We start from the raw sequence: 23,503 nt of genomic DNA, 5'->3' as shown, positions 1-23,503 counted from the left end.
TTTTATTATTTTTCCTTTGCAATTTATGCATATTTGAGAAAAAAAACGACAAAATATTAATAAATAAGCATTTTACAGTCTATGCAAAGTTTCAGCCTTCAAACACAGATGAATATAGATCCAGGTTGTATGACTGCTGTTGCATACTGTGAAATCAATATTTTTTGTGGGGGATTAATTTTCGTGGATTTCGTGGTTGAGCTCAACCACGAATTTTAAGTCCCAGTGAGCAAATTGTGCCCGCGATAATTTTAATTGTATGCAGTCGCAATAAAAAAAACCCACCATAGCTGTTCGATCTGATCTACTAACCTGCAGCTTTCGTGTAGTTTATGGAGGCTCCATGCGTGGAAACAAAACTGACTATTTCATTTAGAAATGTACCCGTGGTTTGTTTATGAAATGCTTGTCAAAGTAATAGTAGATACTAAAAATAGCAGTTTGACGTAGCATCACGTGCCAGCCGCACTATAATACGGCTGTTACTTTAATGTTTTCAGCTCCGCTATGCAATGTGTATACACTAGACTTTGGCACTATTAAATTAGAAAATCTAATTGCTAGATTTGCGTCTGGTGCATTGATACTTAATTCACATTACACGTTTCTCGGCAGGAAATAAAACATGCACAAATTCAACAGCTTGTAATTCTAGATGCAGATTCATTTTGCAAAAACAAAACAAAACAAACAAAAAATAAATAAAATAAATAAAAAATAAAAACAGGACCAGTTTATAATAGTTTATGTAAGGATTACTAGGGTTATAATAGTAATACGGAATAAAAGCAACACTATTTAAATCTATAATAGTTTGTTTTAATTTGCAGTACAATAACTAGTTCTTGTTTAAAACACGATCAAATGATCAATGATCAACTTGTATCGATTATGAATGCTAATTGTGCAAGGTGCTATGAATTTGACACTTTTTAATTGGCGCCAACTTCTCTTGTTGAATATTTCACAGTTTTAAAATGTTTTGCAAATTAGGTGTTGTATAATTATAGATAACGCGGTCGTTAATTGGCACATGATCACTCGCTAATCTCCTGTGGCGTAGATTGCAAATTCGGTAACCATGGTAAGGCTGTTTGACACATGAAGGTTTCACCATGTAAGGACAGAAGTACTAGTAGATCTATTCCTGTGGAAATTATGATTTTTTATGCCCCCGAAGGGAGGCATATTAGTTTTCAACTGTCCGTCCGTTCGTGCGTTAGTTAGTTAGTTAGTTAGTTAGTTCGTTTGTCACAACGTTAACTTTTTGCATGAAGGCACTTTACTCTCGAACCACTGCACCCAGGACCTTCAAACTTCACATGCTGATAGTACTTATTGAGTACACCACGCCTACTGACTATGGGGTCACCAGGTCAAAGGTCAAGGTCACAGGGGCCAACGTTAACTTTTTGCATGAAGGCACTTTACTCGCGAACCACTGCACCCAGGACCTTCAAACTTCACATGCTGATAGTACTTATTGAGTACACCACCCCTACTGACTTTGGGGTCACCAGGTCAAAGGTCAAGGTCACAGGGCAAACGTTAACTTTTTGCATGAAGGCACTTTACTCGCGAACCACTGCACCCAGGACCTTCAAACTTCACTTGCTGATAGTACTTATTGAGTACACCACCCCTACTGAATTTGGGGTCACCAGGCCAAAGGTCATGGTCACAGGGGCCAACGTTAACTTTTTGCATGAAGGCACTTTACTCGCGAACCACTTCACCCAGGACCTTCAAACTTCACATGCTGATAGTACTTATTGAGTACACCACCCCTACTGAATTTGGGGTCACCAGGTCAAAGGTCAAGGTCACAGGGGCCAACGTTAACTTTTTGCATGAAGGCACTTTACTTGCTAACCATTGCACCCAGGACCTTCAGACTTCACATGCTGATAGTACTTATTGAGTACACCACTCCTCCTATCTTTGGGGTCACCAGGTCAAAGGTCAAGGTCACAGGGGCCAACATTAACTTTTTGCATGAAGGCACTTTACTCTCAAACCACTTCACACAGGACCTTCAAACTTTACATGCTGATAGTATTGAATGAGTACACCAACCCTACTGACTTTGGGGTCACCAGGTCTAAGGTCAGGGTCATAGGGCAAACTTTAACTTTTTGCATGAAGGCACTTTACTTGCGAACCACTGCACCCAGGACCCTCAAACTTCACATGTTGATAGTACTTATTGAGTACACCACCCCTACTGACTTTGGGGTCACCAGGTCAAAGGTCAAGGTGCTGCGGGGGCATTTGTCACCATTAGTGACAGCTCTTGTTTTTTTTTGTTTTTTTTTTTTTACAAAAAAAATGAAAATACACGAATTTACGTCCCCAGCAAAACCACGAAATTTGGTGCCGACGAAATTAAATGATTTCACAGTAAATGAAATGCTGTTGAAAAGTGGTGCTTAACCCATATCAGACTGTAAAAAACGTATATTATTTTATTTTATAAAACAACAGGTGCTTCATTGATTCCACGCATTGTTAATTTTCTTTTAAAAAATCATTTTACAGCATACAGACTTTACACGGTAATGCCAAGGCTGGTAAAGTTTGTGGACGAGTTGACCAACTGGTATGTAAAGATGAACCGTAAGCGACTGAAGGGAGACGGTGGGCCTGATGATTGTCTAGATGCCCTCACCACGTTGTTTTCTGTACTCTTTTCAATGTCCAAAGTCATGGTTAGTACATCAGTGAATCTTTTGCTGGAAAGAAATTGTCGCAGAATTTTTCAGTTGAAAACTTTGAAAGTTAAAGTGTGTAATATTGAAATTTAATGCTTGCATTGCAATAATGAAAACCCTCCAATTTTATATTTTACTATATAAAAATGAAACCATTTGAATACTGGAATATATAGCTTGCCATTTCATTTGAAAATTAAGGTTTTCCGTCCATATTGTCAGGTTGAGTGATAGTATGCAGTAGGCAATACCTATTATTTTTCGTATCCTTTGTTAGGCCCCACTGATACCGTATATCACAGAATTGATGTACCAAAACTTGAAGCATCTGCTGGACCCTGCAGCAATGAAGGGTCAGGACACTCGCAGCGTGCACTTCATGATGATCCCCGAACCTAGGTATGTTGTCTACATAAACATTTAGCTCTGATTTTTAGCTTGACTTTTTGAAGAAAAAGTAGAGCTATTGCACTCGCCCCAGCGTCGCCTTCGCCGTTGGTTAAAGTTTTTGATGTAATCAGATATCTCTATTACTATCAAATCTATTGATTTGAAACTTAAAATGGTTATTTACTATCAAAGTCTACACCAGGAGAAACAATTCCCATAACTCTTGATTTGAATTTTGACATTAGTTATGCCCCTTTTTAACTTAGAATTTTTTGTGCCCCCCCCCCCCCATGAATGGTGGGGGCATATAGATTTGGTCTTGTCCGCCCGTGCATCCGTCCGTCCGAAGCTCGTGACACGCCTAGCTCGAAAAGTATTTGATATAAATTGATGAAACCTTGCATGAGTCTTTATCATGATATGAACTTGCACACTTCCTATTTTTCATCTGGCTTCGCCCCCTATTTTCAGAGTTGTGGCCCCTGAAATAGTCAAAAATGCACATTTTCACCTTGTGACATGCCTAGCTCAAGAAGTATTTGATATAGATTCATGAAACCTTGCAACAGTCTTAATCATGATATGAACTTGCGCACCTCCTATTTTTCATCTGGCTCCGCCCCCTACTTCCAGAGTTATAGCCCCTGAAATAGTCAAAATTGCAAATTTTCACCTTGTGACACACCTAGCTCAAAAAGTATTTGATATAGATTCATGAAACCTTGCATGAGTCCTAATCATGATATGAACTTGTGCACCTCCTATTTGTACCCCCCAATAACAAAGTTGTAAAGGGTGTATACTGGATTCCGGTTGTCTGTCTGTCCGTAGACGCAATCTTGTGCGCACCATCTCTCCTTGTCCCCTTGACAGAATTTAATAAAACTTCACACAAGTGATCAGTACCAACAGTAGTTGTGCCTGGGGCATGTTAGGTTCTTTTAGAAAAAAAATTTGCAGAGTTATGTGACTTTGTTTTTTTTGTTACTATACTATATACATGTACATAGACACAGTCTTGTGCGCACCATCTCTCCTCATCCCCTTGACACAATTTAATGAAACTTCACACAAGTGATCAGTACCAACAGTAGTTGTGCATGGGGCATGTTAGGTTCTTTTAGAAAAAAGAATGCAGAGTTATGGGACTTTGTTTTTTTGTTACTATACTATATACATGTACATAGACACAATCTTGTGCGCACCATCTCTCCTCATCCCCTTGACACAATTTAATGGAACTTCACACAAGTGATCAGTACCAACAGTAGTTGTGCATGGGGCATGTAAGGTTCTTTCAGAAAAAAAAATTTGCAGAGTTATGGGACATTGTTTTTTTGTTACTATACTATATACATAGACACAATCTTGTGCGCACCATCTCTCCTCATCCCCTTGGCACATTTTAATGAAACTTCACGCAAGTGATCAGTAACAACAGTAGTTATGCATGGGGCATGTTAGGTTCTTTCAGCGACAAAAATTGCAGAGTTATGGGACTTTGTTTCTTGTTAACATACTATGTACATACAGTCTGCATATGCAATCTTGTCCGTGCCTAATCTACCAAGCCCTTGCACACAATTTAATGAAACTTCACTCAAGTGATCAGTACCAACCATGGTTGTGCATGGTGCATGTTACATTCTTTTAGATAAATATTCTGCGTAGTTATGGGACTTTGTTTTTTGTTACTATACTGTATACATACAGTCTATATACATACAGTCCACATAATTATGCAATCTTGTGTGCGTCAAATTGCAATGTACTGTGTCAGTGCATGCGGGGGGTACATTCATCACCTTTAGTTATGGCTCTAGTTTTCATTTGGCTTCGCCCCCTATTTTCAGAGTTATGGCCCCTGAAATAGTCAAAAATGCACATTTTCACCTTGTGACATGCCTAGCTCAAAAAGTATTTGCTATAGATTCATGAAACCTTGCATGAGTTTTAATCATGATATGAACTTGCGCACCTCCTATTTTTCATTTGGGTCCGCCACCTATTTTTAGAGTTATGGCCCCTGAAATAGTCAAAAATGTACATTTTCACCTTGTGACGCACCTAGCTCAAAAAGTATTTAATATAAATGGTTGAAAACTTGCATAAGTCTTTATCATGATCTAACCTTGCACACCTCTAATTTTTTGGCTGGCTCCACCCTCTATTTTTAAAGTTATGGTCCCTGAAATAGTAAAAAAATGCACTTTTTCACCTAATTATGTGCCTAGCTCAAAAAGTATTAGATGTTAATTCAGGAAACCTTGCTGGAGTTTTTAACGTGATGTGACCTTGCACACTTGGCATTCTTCTTGAGAATCTTAGCTCTTATTACAGAGTTATGGCCCTTGAAATAGCCAAAATAGTGGATTTTTTGTTTGTGATGCTCATAGCTGAAAAAGTATAGAGCCTAGAATAATGAATCCTTTTCATAAAATGTTTGTTTGGGGCTATACCCCATTAAGACTGCAAACATTTGAATATTGCCCCTTATTTGTGACAAATATACCAGTGGGGGGGCACACCCTTTGTCCTACAGACACATTCTAGTTTGTTAAAGTTTTATAAAGGTTTTACTGGCAAACTTCTAATTCAGAGTCAAGCACTAAGAAAAGTCGAGCGCGCTGTCATCAGACAGCTCTTGTTAACATAATATTTACAACCAGGGCTTCTGAAATGACATAAACTGAATCAGTCTGAGACAAAATAATTTTGTTCCAATAGGCATTACCCCACCTAGTGTATTTACATACATAGTACTTTATTTGTAAAGCCATAGAGTAAAGAAAGGGATGTTTCATGCATTTAAATTGATGCACTGGTCACTTTAAGCAGTTAATGATAATTGTCTATCTGTTTAATATCTGCTCATTATATTGTTTATTGACATTGGATTCCTGTGCTTCATTTACATGTGAGGTTTATAGATTGAAAAGTGTAACAGATTAATAAATGAAAGAGAATAGAATGTAATTATAAGAATTTTGCACAAATTTTGCAGTTGAAGGTTAGAAGGGTTGTATTTAAAAATATGGTGGACTCATCTTTCCTTCTTCGATTCGCCGTAAAACCCAACTTATTCATTCATTCATCTTTTCTTCTATAGAAGTAGGTCAAGAATATAAATGAAAGAAGTCTGGATATACGCATATTTTCATTATAAGTATGACAATAATTATCTTGCCTAAAGAAAATTCTTACAAGATTTGTATGATCATTTATAGGGAGGATTTGATTGATACACATATTGAGTCAGCTGTTGCCAGTATGCAGTCAGTCATTGAACTGGGTCGTCTTGTCAGGGAAAGGAACACTTTACCGATCAGGGTATGCAAGTTTTTCTTTTAACTTACTCATTCACCTTTAGATGTTGTTGGGCTAAACAGTTTCCCTTTAGTTTATGATTTTAACCTCCCACCTATTGTATAATGCATGTGAAGAAAATTCCAGTTGTAGAAAATGGAGAACCTCATTGTATAACAGAGTGTCCTGTATATTCACTTAATTGGAAGGCTTTTTATTCTAGTTAAATGTTGACATTTTTCCCATATCTTTTCTTAAAATCCTATCTTGTATTTTCAGTATCCCTTGAAGGAAGTAGTTGCTATTGCTGGAGATGGTGATGTGCTGAGAGATATTCAGTCACTGCAGTCTTATATACTTGAGGTAATATACCTTGTATGCTTTAGTTATCCACCAAATACTTGACGTAATATACCTTGTCAATGTGTGCTTTAGTCATCCACCAAATACTTGAGGTAATATACCTTGTATGCTTTAGTTATCCACCAAATACTTGAGGTAATATACCTTGTATGCTTTAGTCATCCACCAAATACTTGAGGTAATATACCTCGTATGCTTTAGTCATCCACCAAATACTTGAGGTAATATACCTCGTATGCTTTAGTCATCCACCAAATACTTGAGGTAATATACCTCGTATGCTTTAGTCATCCACCAAATACTTCAGGTAATATACCTCGTATGCTTTAGTTATCCACCAAATATTTTTATGCCCCCGGCATCTGCTGATGCGGGAGGCATATAGTGATTGTCCTGTCCGACCGCTCGTTCGTCCGTCTGTACGAAGTTAACCCAAATGGGACCGTTTTGTCTAGCATCAATACCCCTAACTAGAAAGACTTGATACAAATGCAGATGTAACCTGTGACCATTCCTCATCTTCAGACATCACCTGACCTCAGTTTGACCTTGACCTTGAACTTGACCTCGTTTTGGACTTAGGTTGCTTTGTATCGACAAGGATGCCACCGGGGGCATCAAGCATTTATTGAATGCAGCTCCTTGTTCTGCTTTGTTTGGTTTTCTTTTCCAGCATGCCTCTATGACTTTTGACACTATGATGTAATAATTGCGATGTACAAAGCATGATTCTGTTGCTTAATAACACACAGTTTCAAATAGGAAGATTAATTGAGTCATATTAGAATGGGATTTATATAGTTTTCTATGATTATGTGAAAATGGCAGTCAGTCACACTTCATTGATTTCGTTAGATTTCAGTTTAAACGTCATAGTATATTTTAGTGCAAATAAAGGCAGTATTATAGTACGTTCCACTTAATTGCATATCGGTTAATCGCATATCCCGGATATTCGCATACGAACTTCAAGCACCGATCGATCCCTATATACTTACCTTTAAAGTTTTTCGCATAATTGCATTGAATTTTTAATCCGTCCCGCTTAATTGCATAAAACATTTGGCTAAAGTCCACTAATTTGGTCGCAAACAGCGTTAAAAATTATCAAAAGACGCCGACAAATTACTGTGAATTACTCTAGCCGATCAGCTGTTTCACGTCGCCTTGGTGACAATCGGTGCGTGACAAATTCGTCAACGTGATTCTCGCACTTGTAGCAGTTCTTATGCTACACCGCTGATGACGTTCTACTTCCTTCTTATAATTACCTAGGACAGTACTTTCGCTATCAATTCGTCGAAAATACTTCAACAGTATTGTCGTTTACAGCTTTATTTGTTTAAAACATACACAGGTATGATTTATCACTCCATTAGTGACATATTAATGTTGCCGTATTGATTCAAAGTAATAACCATTGCTCCTAGAGCAGCCGAAGCATACCGAAACAGATGCCATATACGTGTATTCAGATAAACGAATAGCCCGGTTATTTGCATATTTTGCTTTGACAAATTGGGCATGCAAATAAGCGGACTCCACTGTATTTGAAATGGAATGTTTTCATTTATTTGACAGGAGCTGAATGTTAAGAAACTCACAACTACAACAGACAAAGAGAAGTATGGTGCCCGGCTGCATGCAGAACCTGATCATAGAGTGTTGGGAGCCAAACTGAAACAACAGTTTAAATCAGTAAGTTCTGAAAAAAAATCTTTTATAGAATTAATGCTGTATTGACTGACCCTTATTGATAAAAAATTGTTATAAATGTCTAAAGTTAAAACAAGAAAATCGTAAATAGGAAACCATTTGTTGAAAATTTATTAGAATCAGTGCCTTAGTCAGTTCCAACTGATGTTTCAAGAAGTTTGCTACAAATCAAGTAATATGTCAGTACAAGCCTAAATAATCTGTCCTAATGGAACTTCAGGGCTTTTTCAGAGGGTTTTGGGAAAAAGGCCCCTGGTCATATTGGGAATTTTTAACGTGGTTAATTGTCAAATTTGGGAAAATATACTGACAAATTAAGTGAGTTTTTAATTAATATATATTAGTTTAAATCTTCAGTTTCAAATTTTACTGGTAGACAGTATCCTCTTGTGAAATTTTGCCTATAAATACAGTAACTCCTTATTTGTCATGCTAAATTTTTTGTTTACAGTTTGTTTTCACCAAAGTTATAACTGAAATTATCCAAAAAGTAGAATGGCAAAATGTTGTACATGTATTTTCGAGTGTAAAAACTGGGTCGCGAAAATATGTGACAATTGATTTTAATGGTATAAGAACTACCTGTCAACATGTTTTGGGTACTTTATTCAATTAATATTTGTGTTGTTATGTATTCTGAGAGGTTTTTGCATATAAATCATACATTTCTTCAGCAAAATATTATAATTATTTTTGCCAGGTTGCAGACGTCATGTTACTAAAAATAGAAACGAGTTGGTTTTTCCAACATTTTGTTTGATTTACTTGGCAAACAAAACTAATTTTGCAAGAATTATTATTGAAAAACAGAAAGTAACTGATTTCAGTTGGGAAATATTTCATTGGATTGGGAATTTTTTGCTCCAGATTGGGAAAAATAGAGCATATTTGGCATTGGGAATGGGGCCGAATATCGGCCCCGTGAGATAGGGTGAAAAAGCCCTGAACTTCCAATTTGCAGCCTAGCATTCTCAACTTACGCGTATAGTAATTATTTATCAATGGGAGTTTCAAGGAGATAATCAAATAACTTAAGTTATCCAGGATTTTGTGCGATCCAAACATTAAAAGTATAATAAAAATAGCCAGTTGCCACAAGCTTACACCATTGATGATGCAGCGAGAGATGTTTGATTGTATTTCATAATTTAGTTAACAAGGTGCATTTATTTCATTAACTAACTACTGTTACTATATTCCAGGTAACTAAGGCCATCCAGGAACTGACAGACAAACAGCTGATGGATTTTGAGAAGACTGGAGAGATCGAGGTCCTTGGAAACAAGCTGGTGGAAGGAGATCTAAGACTGATGTACAAGTTTGATGGAGCTAAGGGATCACCAACATACGATGCACATGCATATCCTCATGTAAGATACTACATTACCTTTACTGATGGCTACATTACCTTTAGTGATGGCTACATCACATTGATTGATGGCTACATTACCGTTACTGGTGACTACATTACATTGATTGATGGCTACATTACCTTTACTGATGGCAACATTACCTTTACTGATGGCTACATTACCTTTACTGATTGCTACATTACATTGATTGATGGCTACATTGCCTTTATTAATGGCTACATTACCTTTACTGATGGCTACATTACCTTTATTGATGGCTACATAAATACAATACATGTATAATACAGTTATTCTATGGAACATCTTTTTGTAGACAGACGTTTTTGAAATCCATTGAAATGCTGATAAAAGGTAGATAGTCACCTAAGAAGCCTGTATTATTGAGTAGATCTATTTAAAAAAGAGAACTGTTGAAAAGTAATTGTGTGCTATACTGACAAAAAATGACATTTCTGAACTGTCACCCTGTCAGAATATAAGATTTATATTGTATAATCCAGGTATTAGTGCTAGTAGAAGTGACACCAGACCAGTCAATGTTGGATGAAGGTTTGGCAAGAGATGTTGTCAACCGTATCCAAAAATTGAGGAAGGAGGTACGTTCTTTCTACATTTAATACAGCGTAAAAGTAAAAGAAGGCTTTCAGTTGTGTAAATGTGGAAAAAAATCACATTTGTTTAAATTTTGAATAATGTTGATTATGTTGGTAAAAAGCTATACATACTGTGCAATCATTAATATTGGTGGGGGACTCATTTTCGTGGATCAGTCAATCCACGAAATTTAATCCCAACGAAACAAGTTAAATTCTCATTCATTTTATGTTAAAAAGATGAAATCCACGAATTCATATCCCCACAAAATTGCTGTTTTGACCAAGACCACGAAATTTAATGATTTTACAGTAGCTTATGTTTATCATGTTACTATGTTTTACTGACAATAAAAAAATATTGATTTGAATTGAGTGTTAGGCAAGTTTTTTTTCACATTTTAATGGAACAATTTGCAAATTGAAAAGTAGAGAGTAAGCCTTCATGAACTTCTATCAAGAAAAATGCCATATACTTGGTATGCTCCTACATCATATGGGGTCTAAATTTCGCTTTGGGTTTAGAATATCTCCTGTGAGGAAGCCATCCAGTTGGCTTACGGAAGGTCAGTGGTTCTGGCCAGGTGCAAGCCCATGCCTGAAACAATTACTGGAGGGGTACCTGGGGTCTTCCTCCACCATCAAAAGCTGCGAAGTCGTCATATGAAGTCACTCTAAACCCAACAAAATAAATGAAGCTTGTCAGTCGTGCAGTTTCGTAAATATTAAAAAATATGCTATACTAATTGGACATTTTCAATGTTAACTTTTCATGTTTCTGCATTTCCTTACAATTATGCTTATAAAGCCAATTTGTTTAGCTCTGTTGAGATAGCATAGATATATAGAGCTGTGGTCGTGAGTTTGACAGTGGAGACCGATCTGCAGGCTTGGCTCATGTTCTCAGTGACAGTATGATAGAAATCATTGTGTATGAAATAAATCGTCCTCCACTTTTGATTCATGTGGAGAAGTTGGCAGTTACTTGAAGGAGATAGGTAATTACTGGCACAGAATTCAGAAACACTGGACAGTTTCGAGGGCTCAACGCGAAACTAGTCTATCTGCTTCTATTTCTATATACACTTAGACTAGTTGCGCATTGAGCCCTCGTGGTAAGGTTAACTGCAAGCTATTATGTAAATGAAATACTGTTGAAAGAAATGATGATCAACCGAACAGAAAAGAAAACAAGCTTATACGAAGGCCATTTGTAATTAGATAACAGCTAAACCATAAGAAAACTCTCAATATTCCAGGCTGGCTTGATGCCGACAGATGACATTACAGTGTACTATGATACCACCCCAGAGCTCGGCAAAATTATCACTAACTTCTCAGATTTTATTTTCTCAACCATCAAACAACCTCTGGTACCTTACCCAGTACCACCCGGACAGAAAGTTCTGGTTGTATCAGACCCCACGAAGAAGGACTACAAGGTATGTGCAGGCATTCTTGTATTCTGCTTTCTTTCTACAGCTTTTTTGTAGTTTTGCCCATATTTGGCTGATATCTTCAACCAAATCCTCTATTTATTTTGATATGTACGAGGTGTTAAGTATATGTTAAAGGCAAAATATTATTTGATGAATAATTGTCATAAGCCAAGGTGATCAAAATAAGTCTATGACTGTTATATATCATTCAATATCTGGGCCAAAATATTCATTCTGTGGGGCTGCGAATTCTTGGATTGTAACAAAAATAAAGTAGAAGTAGATATTGCATATTTATTTTAATATTTTATTTTGTGTATTGATGCTACCGTGGAAACAACAAGATTTTGTTCTGTGTTTACAGTATTTTGTAGTTATTTTCTCCTTGGTATTAGGTCAACCTAGTTTGGAACTAACAATCTTGAGTTTGGGAGTCTAATACTCTGGCAAGGCTCATGTTCTCTGTAACAGTTTTAATAGTAAAGTTTAATGAGTTATTTATTGTACCCCCCAACAACAAAGTTGTAAAGAGGGGGGGGTATACTGGTTTCAGGTTGTCTGTCAGTTTGTCCGTCTGTAGACACAGTCTTGTGCGCATCATCTCTCCTCATCCCCTTGACACAATTTAATGAAACTTCACACAAGTGATCAGTAACAACAGTAGTTGTGCATGGGGCATGTTAGGTTCTTTCAGAAAGAAAAATTGCAGAGTTATGGGACTTTGTTTTTTGTTACTATACTATATACATAGACACAATTTTGTGCGCACTATCTCTCCTCATTCCCTTGACACAATTTAATGAAACTTCACACAAGTGATCAGTAACAACAGTAGCTGTGCATGGGGCATGTTAGGTTCTGTCAGAAAAAAAAAATGCAGATTTAAGGGACTTTGTTTTTTGTTACTATACTATATACATAGACATAGTCTTGTGCACACCATCTCTCCTCATCCCCTTGAAACAATTCAGTAACAACAGTAGTTGTGCATGGGCCATGTTAGGTTTTTTCAACAACAAAAATTGCAGAGTTATAGGACTTTGTTTCTTGTTAAACATACTATATACATACAATCTGCATGGTGCATGTTATGTTCTTTTAGATAAATATTCTGCATAGTTATGAGACTTTGTTTTTTTTGTTACTATACTGTATACATACAGTCTATAGACATACAGTCCACGTAATAATGCAATTTTGTGTGCGTCAAATTGCAATGTACTGTGTCAGTGCATGCGGGAGGTACATTCATCACCTTTAGTGATAGCTCTAGTTTTCAGTCTGGATTTAGTGGGGAATAATGTTTTCAGTTTAATGCAGAGAATACGAGTGATAAGGGCTACAATAGACATTTGGTTGGCTAGCTGTGAATCTGAATAGCACTAAATTCAGATTAACAACGATTACACAGCTTTAAGAGACTAACTTTCCAGTATGTATACTCAGTAATAACTGATGTTTTTGTGTCAAATAATTGTAAAATCCAACACTTTAACATACGTATTGTAGGTGAAAAACAACAAATTAGAGATGGCTATTGTTAAAAGGGGTGCTGATGGTGCGGCCTCATCATCTACAGCTCCAGTTGTGGCGACACTGTCACCAGCTCCTGTGAAAAATGGTGTGAAACCTGCGTGTAAATTTGTAAATGTCCAGTTATGTGGTATGAGCTGCCATGAGGGCCGTGGAGGCTCCAACCAGGCCACAGTACTGCTGGAGAATCCACAGGGTCAGTTTGTTTTGTCAGCTGACTCACTGAGAAAACAGGTAAGTTGTAAAAATTAATGGTTTATAAATTTGTTCCGAAAAATATACATGGTATGCAGTGGATTTATTTAGTGACTTGAGGAACACAATATTACTGTACAAAAGGAGTACAGGGACTTATAGGAGTGAGTGGTTAAGGCCACTGACTTCAAGTCACTTGTCCCTCACTGCTGTGACTTCAAAATATTGCTTAGGGTGTTGAGTTCTTCTCGGTTAGGAAGCCATCCAGGGATACCTGCGGGTGCATAAAAGAATGTTTCAAGGGGCATTTGATGGTCATCATCCACCGCAAAATCACCATATGACCTGTATGTCTTGTGTTTAACAAACAAAAAAACAGTGCATATTTCTCTTATGCCAAACTAATTATTGTTGAATTACAGACCCATTTACAGGTATAAATGATTTTCTTGTGTTCTTTAGGTTGAGAAAAAATCCAAAATATTGATTTTAACTCCCAACACAACAACACACATTAAAATGATGTCACACACCATTTTGAAATTTATATGTCAGTCTGGAAAAAAATATTGACATTTTAGCTTCCACAATTGTAATTTAAAGGGATATCATGATTGCTAGAGAAGGTTACCACAATACAGTGAGCATTTTATAGGCTAAATTAGCGTATTCCCACCAAACCCTGTTGGGAGAGCTATATAGGAATCACTGTGTCCTGTCACCCAATTTGGCCCTGTCCTGTCCTGACTCATCTAGGGAACTTATACAGGTATCATGTTGTAACTTACAGTATATTTGTAGGATCATAACATTGGAGATCCCATAACTCTGACCTTTGTTTTGACAAAATTACTTCCCCTTTGCACTTGGAAAGTTTTCCTAAAATTTACATTTCTTTTGATATTTTGAAACTTATTCATTCATTCAATTGAAATTTCAGATCATAATGTAAGTTTACACACCAAAATTCACTAACGTTGCCTATTATTTTTACAAAATTTGTCCCAACTCTGACATATAAAATTGATGGGTTTTTTAACATCTCTGAAACAATTGAAGCCTGCCCACTTAGCTCAGTAGGGAGAGGGCAGATCTACAGAATACAGTGTCATGAGTTCAATCCTAGATGAGGCATATATTGTGATGGTTTTATAGAAGACATTGTATCTCAAGTCATTTCGTCGTCCACTTCTGATTCTTGTGGCAGTTACTTGCGGAAAATAGGTTAGTACTGGACATACTGGTACAAAATACAGGACGCTGGTTAGGTTAACTGCCTGCCTTGTATAACTGAAATACTGTTGAAAAAACAGTGCTAAACACCAAACAAATGAAGCATTGCATTGTAACTTCAAAACAAGTTGAAAGGATCATAAATCAAGTTCATATATCAGGTCCCATAACTCCAGCTTGTTTCGACAAAGTCATTCAGTCTGTTTTTATGCCACCGGCATCTACTGATGCGGGAGGGCATATAGTGATTGTCCTATCCGTCCATCCGTTCGTTCATTCTTCTGTCCATACAAGGTTAACCAAATGGGACCGTTTCGTCTAGCATCAATACCCCTTGGGCCTAAAAAAAAAATTCTTTGTTTCCGGTAACATGCTCAAAAAAATTAGTGTAGGTAGGTTGGAAAATTTGGGGGGGGTTTTTTAATTTTTTTTTTTATTAAGGGAGACTTTTCGGAAATTATTTTTGTGTCAAAAAATGATTATAAATAAGGAGGTTATGCCTTTAGAGCATCAGTAAGTTGATTTCTAACATCACTGGCCATGTTTAAAGCATAAAAAGTGCAGTTTTGCAACTTTTTGTTAAAAAGTTGAAAAAAGTATTCTCCAAGCCCATAAAAACATTCAGGGTCGGGCCAAAAATTTAGGGTAGGTTGGGGTACCGGAAGCAATTTTTTTTTTTTACGCCTTACTAGAATGACTTGATGCTAATGCAGATGTAACCTGTGACCATTCCTCATCTTCAAACATCACCTGACCTCGGTTTGACCTTGACCTCGTTTTGGACTTGGAGGTTGCTTTGTATCGACAAAGATGCCACCGGGGGCATCAAGCGCTTATTGAACGCAGCTCCTTGTTTAGCTAGTTGTATTATGATGTGATAGTGTTCTTAAAAGAACCTAACTTTGTAAGACGTAATGTGATAAAGCAGTTTAAACTAAAAAATAATAAAATGTATTACCTTTGGAAGCATAGAACACAGCGGAGCAAAATAATAGCAGACTCTTTTTGATTGAGTCTCTACATGAGAGGTAATGCAACACTCTCCCACCCCACCACTCCTTCTAGCACCTGCTCAAGTGGAATTCTTCTAAAAAGAAACTGAATGTATTTCATGCTCCTAAAGGACCAGAAAACATAACAGTTCAAGTACAGGGAGACTTTTTACAGTCATTTTGGTATATGCAAATTATATTTATAGCGACTGTGCAGAAAAATGACCAAAATTGGTTGTAACAAAATGAAATTTGCTTGATTTATATGGATAAGTTAATGAATTTCTGTTTACATTACAGGCACAGTCTGTGTTTGGTGTCAGGGGACGGAAAGTAAAAGTTTATTCGGATGCAAATCTTCAAACAGTCCTGCCATCATCTGGAAACACTAGCAGTTTAAACAGAAAAACATTGTATGTGGTCCCCTGTACTGGTGAGGTTTGTGATAAAACCACTGCCTGCAATATAACGTCTCCAGTCTGCCATTTTGCCAATGTGGAGTATAAAGGTGCTGGTGGGAAGAGCTGCAAAGGGACACTACTCTTGGAGAATCCCCGAGGAGACACTTGTACAATGGCACAACTGCAGTCTCAGGTAACAACATAAAATGATTAAAAAAATATATATATAAAACAACTACCTGAGACGCTGCCTATACCTTAACTAAAAGAATTCTTGGACAGATAATTTCAAGGGATTATTATTAGCCCATCGAAAGTTTTGATTATACAGAATTTTTAACACCCAATATTACAGTTGCAAGAAGTTTTAAGTACATGTTTTAACTATATTTACTTTTTTGTAAAAGCATTTTTTGCCAGATTCTTCAATTGCAATTAACAATTGGTGTACAGTAAAGTCATTAATTCATTAATATTTGTGTGGGACTTTGTTTGTCGATTTCCTGGTGGCACTGAAGCTATTGCAAAAAAAATTAGAAGTGCACAAAAAGATCTAATTTAAATTCTATAATAGTCTAGATGATGAATTTTAAAAAGAATCTGCAATTTCAGTCCTAGGCTAATTTCAGAGTGGAAAGTGCCAACTGGCTTTTCTTAAAGGTGGATAATCAGATTTTGGCCATGTAACGGATTTTTTCGAAACTTTAGCATCTGATCATTTACACTCATTTATGTTCACTTAGCACTTAATACAAATTAGATTTTCACTGGAGATATTTTTAAAAATTCATTTTCCTTTCCTGGTTGCCCAACCAAGATAGAGTTATTTTATCATAAGTATAAATTTGATAAACATACTTATTAGACATATTGTAATATATTTGTAAAATATTTGCATTAAAAATTATGTATTTAGATGGAATTCATTAGAAACACAAGTTTGAAAAATTATTATTACCTCCCTTTGCCTATCTTGGTTGGGCAACCAAGATAGATTGGAAATAAATGAATTCAGAAGCTACACACAGCTTTAAAACTTGCATTTTGGTTCAGATTGTTCAATAGTTGATACGTCTATCAAATGCAAATGTAAAACTAGACATTGTATCGAAATAAAAAGAAATACCCAGCTTTTTGTATACTTTCATATTAAAGGGGAGTATTACAAAATTTTATAAAAACAATAAAATATACATTTCAAATAGGAATCTAACTCTATGTAATCGGTCTTTTTGTTCCTTAAATAATTCTCTACCAGAATATACAAAAAGTAAAAAATGTCATTAAATGTTCATTAAATGTGATTGACCACCTTTAAGGGAAATTTGAAGTGAATCCGGATTAAGAAAGGAAATGTTTCAGTTCTTTAAATTGCTGTTTCAGGTGCAGGTTTTGGCAGGACAAAATGGCCGACAGGTGAAATTGTACAGAAAACCTGGTCAGAAAGACGAAGTTACTACACAGAATGTTAAAAACCTGCTTGAATTACATTCTGAAACCCTTTATGCGGTGTGTCAATGATGACATAAAAAGAATAGACATTATAATAAAAAGTTCCTATTTATTGTTTTAAGACCAGTGCTGTTACTATAAATAAACAAAATAAAGTGTTTGTAACTTTACTGGATACATGCTTATTATCAACATTTTTAGCTCACCTGTCACATAGTGACAAGGTGAGCTTTTGTGATCACCCTTCGTCTGTCCGTCCGTCAACAATTTCTTGTCTGCACAATAGTGGTTTCATTTATGAGTTTATTTTAACCAAACTTGCACACAACTTGTATCACCATAAGATCTCGGTTCCTTTCTTAACTGGCCAGATTCCATTATGGATTCCAGAGTTATGGGCCCTGAAAGGGCCAGAATTAGCTATTTTGACCTTGTCTGCACAATAGCAGCTTCATTTATGATTTTATTTTAACCAAACTTGCACACAACTTGTATCACAATAAGATCTTGGTTCCTTTCTTGAACTGGTGAGATTCCTTTATGGGTTCCAGAGTTATGGCCCCTGAAAGGGCCAGAATTAGCTATTTTGACCTTGTCTGCACAATAGCAGCTTCATTTATGACTTGAATTTAATCAAACTTGCACAAAACTTGTGTCACCATAAGATCTTGATTCCTTAGTTGAACCGGCCAGATCCCATGATGGGTTCCAGAGTTATGGCCCCTGAAAGGGCCAGAATTAGCTATTTTGACCTTGTCTGCACAATAGCAGCTTCATTTATGATTTTATTTTAACCAAACTTGCACACAACTTGTATCACCACAAAATCTTGGTTCCTTTCTTGAACTGGCCAGATTTTATTATGGGTTCCAGAGTTATGGCCCCTTAAAGGTCCAAAATTGGCTATTTTGGCTTTTGCAGCCATATAGAGACTTCATTTATTGTTTTATTTGATACAAACTTCCAAAATAACTTCAACAACAATAATTCGATAATTAGATCCAAGCGTAGGTTCAGGGTTATTTTTATATCTGATTACTTCCCCTGATTGTAATCAAAATGGATTTATATCAGTAAGTCCTTATAGGATTTATTTGAAATTTCAATATTGTCATTAGTTGGACTGAGCCAATCAGGTTAGATAACTATGGACTGACTTTATATCAAATTACCTCCCTTTATTTCAAATTAAAATGGGTATATCTCTGTAACTAATGAAGATACTGATCTGAAATTTCATTTATGTCAACAGATTTATTTGGCAGATCCTTCTTTTGTTCACTTACAATAATTTTTTTTTAATTACTTTCCTTTTACATTGCTATATGCTTATATTTAGTAACTTTTTTATTATTGGCTGTAGGGAAAAACCGAGACCACTTTTCTGTGGTACAACATGGATGGTACCTCCAATTTTTAGGTGTATTTTGACATATCTGTACCTTGTAAGATTTTTTTTTCTTTTTGGTTAAATTTCTTCCGTTTGTTGTTACTGTCCTTTGGACTTAGATATTTTTTCTGAGGACCTTCTTGTCCTCAAGTGCAATGATAACAGGTGAGCAATATAGGGCCATCATGGCCCTCTTGTCATTTACATGTTAGGAATTTCCCAACATATGCATAATTTGCATAACTGTTAATGAAATAGAATTCTTGCATAAATTTCAATAGCAGCTACCTTTTATTAGAAAAAAAAGTCTTGCAAAGTTAGTTACTGTAAAATCATTAATATTTGTGGGGAACTGATTTTTGTGTTTGTCAATAAAATCCGTGAAAAGATCCTTTGGAAGCATAGATTGCAACCAAGCAACATAATAGACTCGTTTGATTGAGTCTGTTCATGAGAGGTAATGAAATGTGCAACACCCCTCGCGCCCCCTTGCACCGGCTGTCTATCATAGTAAAAATGAGTGTACTCCATGATCCCAAAGGATAGACAATATAAGCCATAGAATAAAATGAAAAAGTAAAATTCCCATTGATTTTATGTTCAAAGGTCAAAATTTTACAAATTTATAGCCCCATAAAACAGCGGCTTTGGCCAAAACTATGAAATGTCATGCCAATGAAATTAAATGATTTTACAGTATGGGTGTGTGCTCTTTGTAATGTTTTGGTTTGAAATGGTATAAAGTTAATTTTTGTGTAGAGAAGTGAAAAAAGGCTATATACATTTTGTATTAAGCCTAGTAAAATGAATTCAAGTTGCTCAGTCCCTACAAGTAAATCTCAAATATTTTCAATTTATATGGGGGAAAAATGTTTCATAAATTGACCTGTGTTTGTTAGATTTGTAACTTTGAAATTTCAGCAATTTTCTAGGAAAGGGATATTTTACTCAAAATTGTGATTTGATGAGTATTCCCTGGAAATAATATAAAAGGCTCTTATGCAAATCTGCACAATTTTATCAATTTTTAGCTCACCTGTCACAAAGTGACAAGGTGAGCTTTTGTGATCGCGCAGTGTCCGTCGTCCGTCCGTGCGTCCGTCCGTAAACTTTTTGCTTGTGACCACTCTAGAGGTCACATTTTTCATGGGATCTTTATGAAAATTGGTCAGAATGTTCATCTTGATGATATCTAGGTCAAGTTCGAAACTGGGTCACGTGCGGTCAAAAACTAGGTCAGTAGGTCTAAAAATAGAAAAACCTTGTGACCACTCTAGAGGTCACATTTTTCATGTGATCTTCATGAAAGTTGGTCAGAATGTTCATCTTGATCATATCTAGGTCAAGTTCGAAACTGGGTCACATGCAGTCAAAAACTAGGTCAGTAGGTCTAAAAATAGAAAAACCTTGTGACCACTCTAGAGGTCACATTTTTCATGGGATCTTCATGAAAGTTGGTCAGAATGTTCATCTTGATGATATCTAGGTCAAGTTCGAAACTGGGTCACGTGCCGTCAAAAACTAGGTCAGTAGGTCTAAAAATAGAAAAACCTTGTGACCACTCTAGAGGTCACATTTTTCATGGGATCTTCATGAATTTTGGTCAGATTGTTCATCTTGATGATATCTAGGTCAAGTTCGAAACTGGGTCAAGTGCCTTCAAAAACTAGGTCAGTAGGTCTAAAAATAGAAAAACCTTGTGACCACTCTAGAGGTCACATTTTTCATGGGATCTTCATGAAAGTTGGTCAGAATGTTCATCTTGATGATATCTAGGTCAAGTTCGAAACTGGGTCACGTGCGGTCAAAAAACTAGGTCAGTAGGTCTAAAAATAGAAAAACCTTGTGACCACTCTAGAGGTCACATTTTTCATGGGATCTTCATGAAAGTTGGTCAGAATGTTCATCTTGATGATGTCTAGGTCAAGTTCGAAACTGGGTCACGTGCGGTCAAAAACTAGGTCAGTAGGTCTAAAAATAGAAAAACCTTGTGACCACTCTAGAGGTCACATTTTTCATGGGATCTTTATGAAAGTTGGTCAGAATGTTCATCTTGATGATATCTAGGTCAAGTTCGAAACTTGGTCACGTGCCTTCAAAAACTAGGTCAGTAGGTCTAAAAACAGAAAAACCTTGTGACCACTCTAGAGGTCACATTTTTCATGGGATCTTCATGAATGTTGGTCAGAATGTTCATCTTGATGATATCTAGGTCAAGTTCGAAACTTGGTCACGTGCGGTCAAAAACTAGGTCAGTAGGTCTAAAAATAGAAAAACCTTGTGACCACTCTAGAGGTCACATTTTTCATGGGATCTTTATGAAAGTTGGTCAGAATGTTCATCTTGATGATATCTAGGTCAAGTTCGAAACTTGGTCACGTGCCTTCAAAAACTAGGTCAGTAGGTCTAAAAATAGAAAAACATTGTGACCACTCTAGAGATCACATTTTTCATGGGATCTTCATGAAAGTTGGTCAAAAACGATGTCATACTCAAAACTGGGTCATGTGGGAAGAGGTGAGCGATTCAGGACCATCATGGTCCTCTTGTTTTTCTAGGTATAAAACAATTTTAAAAATGATATGATTCAACGATATTCACTTGTATGACACAGCAATATATTGAACATGTAATCAGTTTAATGTTACAGATGATAATTTGATCACTATTAAATTGAGTTAAGTAACTGGCCATTGTAACCCGATCTGTACTGTAGATAAAACTCACCTTTGGTCATAAGATAAGTAGGAGATACCATGCGAGAACTAAGTTATCTTATGACCCAGTCTCGCCATTAGTGTGATGATGATTGCAAATAAATATTTATTTAACAGTGTTCTAGATTATTTTCTTTGTAAGTACACCATTCTGATTGATGTAAATAATTTTTTATACGTCATGACCTGATCTTTATCTTTGCAATTGGACAATCTGCCATCCAACTGACTTACGGAAGGTCAGTGGTTCTACCCAGATGCCCCCGCCCTCTATGCCTGAAATAATACCTAGACATGTCACCTGGGATCTTCCTCCACCATTAAAAGCTGGAAAGTTGCAATACAAGGGCTGTTCAAAAATAACGCAGACTTTGTCTCTAGCTTTTATGTACAGTAATGAAGTGAAACAAAAAAATACACCGTCATGATTCACAGTCTTTCTACTAACCTCACTGCAAATTTGAAGTAATTATTATCATACAGTCAGGAGTTGTGCCTCCTTGAAAACAGTCGCTTACACTGACATGGCACACCGTGATCGTATTTTAACGACATTGTAACTTCATCGGAATGCTTTCATTTCATTTGCATTAATTAAATTTTAATTTGTAATTTTTTAAAAATTAATTGTAATGAACAATACCTTCTTCAGAAATGCTTTGCCTGTCAGCAAAAATGTTACAAAATTGTATGACCATATTACAGAAAGATTGTGAATTACAATGATATAGATCATGTTGCCTTTTACACAATAGGTGGCTTCTGACAGTAAGAGTCTACATAATTTTGAATAGCCCTCGTATGACCTATGATTATGATGGTGTGACATTACAACCAACAACAGGAAAAAAGTCAAACCTTTCATGCATTATAACCCATCTTTTATCTTTGCTTATGGTTAAGTTGATAAAACTCATCTCTTTAATAACACGGTATGTAGCCATGTCAAAGATATTTGGCTGCATTTTGGACTTTGAAATCATTTAAGTTTTTCGTACCAATCCTATGGCTTTGAAACTTTATCCAAAGAATAGGTAGAGCAATTGGGCATACCCGAGCGTCGGCATCAGCATCCGCAATTGGACTCACCCGAGCGTTGGCATCGGCATCCATGTTTGGTATACTTCCTTAAATTTAATCAATTGGTTCCACTCAACCACTTTTAGGAGCCACACGACCATAACAAGATAAAACCTTAAGCAACTTCTCGAGAATCTTTGATAGATCATCATCTAACTAAGTCTGTAGGTCCTTATAAGGTCCTCTCATTTTTAGCTCATCTGATTTTTTGAAAAAAAATGATGAGTTATTGTCATCACTTGAGCGGTTGTCGGCGTCGGCGTCGGCGTCGGCGTCTGCGTCGGCGTTGCCTGGTTAAGTTTTATGTTTAGGTCAGCTTTTCTCCTAAACTATCAAAGCTATTGCTTTGAAACTTGGAATACTTGTTCACCATCATAAGCTGACCCTGTATAGCAAGAAACATAACTCCATCTTGCTTTTTGCAAGATTTATGGCCCCTTTTGTACTTAGAAAATATCAGATTTCTTGGTTAAGTTTTATGTTTAGGTCAACTTTTCTCCCAAACTGTCAAAGCTATTGCTTTGAAACTTGGAATACTTATTCACCATCATAAGCTGACCCTGTACAGCAAGAAACATAACTCCATCTTGCTTTTTGCAAGATTTATTGCCCCTTTTGG

At 36.4% G+C, this 23,503-nt stretch overlaps 1 protein-coding gene across 2 annotated transcripts in view; it reads left to right on the top strand.

The window, feature by feature from the left end:
- LOC123528979 (isoleucine--tRNA ligase, cytoplasmic-like) overlaps positions 1-17,867 on the top strand; it is a 53,682-nt gene extending 35,815 nt beyond the window's left edge. For both annotated transcript variants that reach the window (XM_053522396.1, XM_053522397.1), the window contains exons 19-29: positions 2,539-2,708; positions 2,989-3,110; positions 6,329-6,431; positions 6,687-6,770; positions 8,352-8,468; positions 9,689-9,856; positions 10,360-10,455; positions 11,712-11,894; positions 13,401-13,658; positions 16,145-16,438; positions 17,629-17,867. In XM_053522396.1, coding sequence (XP_053378371.1) covers positions 2,539-2,708; positions 2,989-3,110; positions 6,329-6,431; positions 6,687-6,770; positions 8,352-8,468; positions 9,689-9,856; positions 10,360-10,455; positions 11,712-11,894; positions 13,401-13,658; positions 16,145-16,438; positions 17,629-17,766 — 1,733 coding nt within the window. In that variant the 3' untranslated portion in view covers positions 17,767-17,867. The remainder of the gene's footprint in view (positions 1-2,538; positions 2,709-2,988; positions 3,111-6,328; positions 6,432-6,686; positions 6,771-8,351; positions 8,469-9,688; positions 9,857-10,359; positions 10,456-11,711; positions 11,895-13,400; positions 13,659-16,144; positions 16,439-17,628) is intronic.
- Positions 17,868-23,503: the final 5,636 nt, after the last annotated feature.

The sequence above is a fragment of the Mercenaria mercenaria genome, chromosome 13, assembly GCF_021730395.1.
Source record: "Mercenaria mercenaria strain notata chromosome 13, MADL_Memer_1, whole genome shotgun sequence".
NCBI lineage: Eukaryota > Metazoa > Mollusca > Bivalvia > Venerida > Veneridae > Mercenaria > Mercenaria mercenaria.
This window is presented reverse-complemented; position numbering and strand designations above follow the sequence as displayed.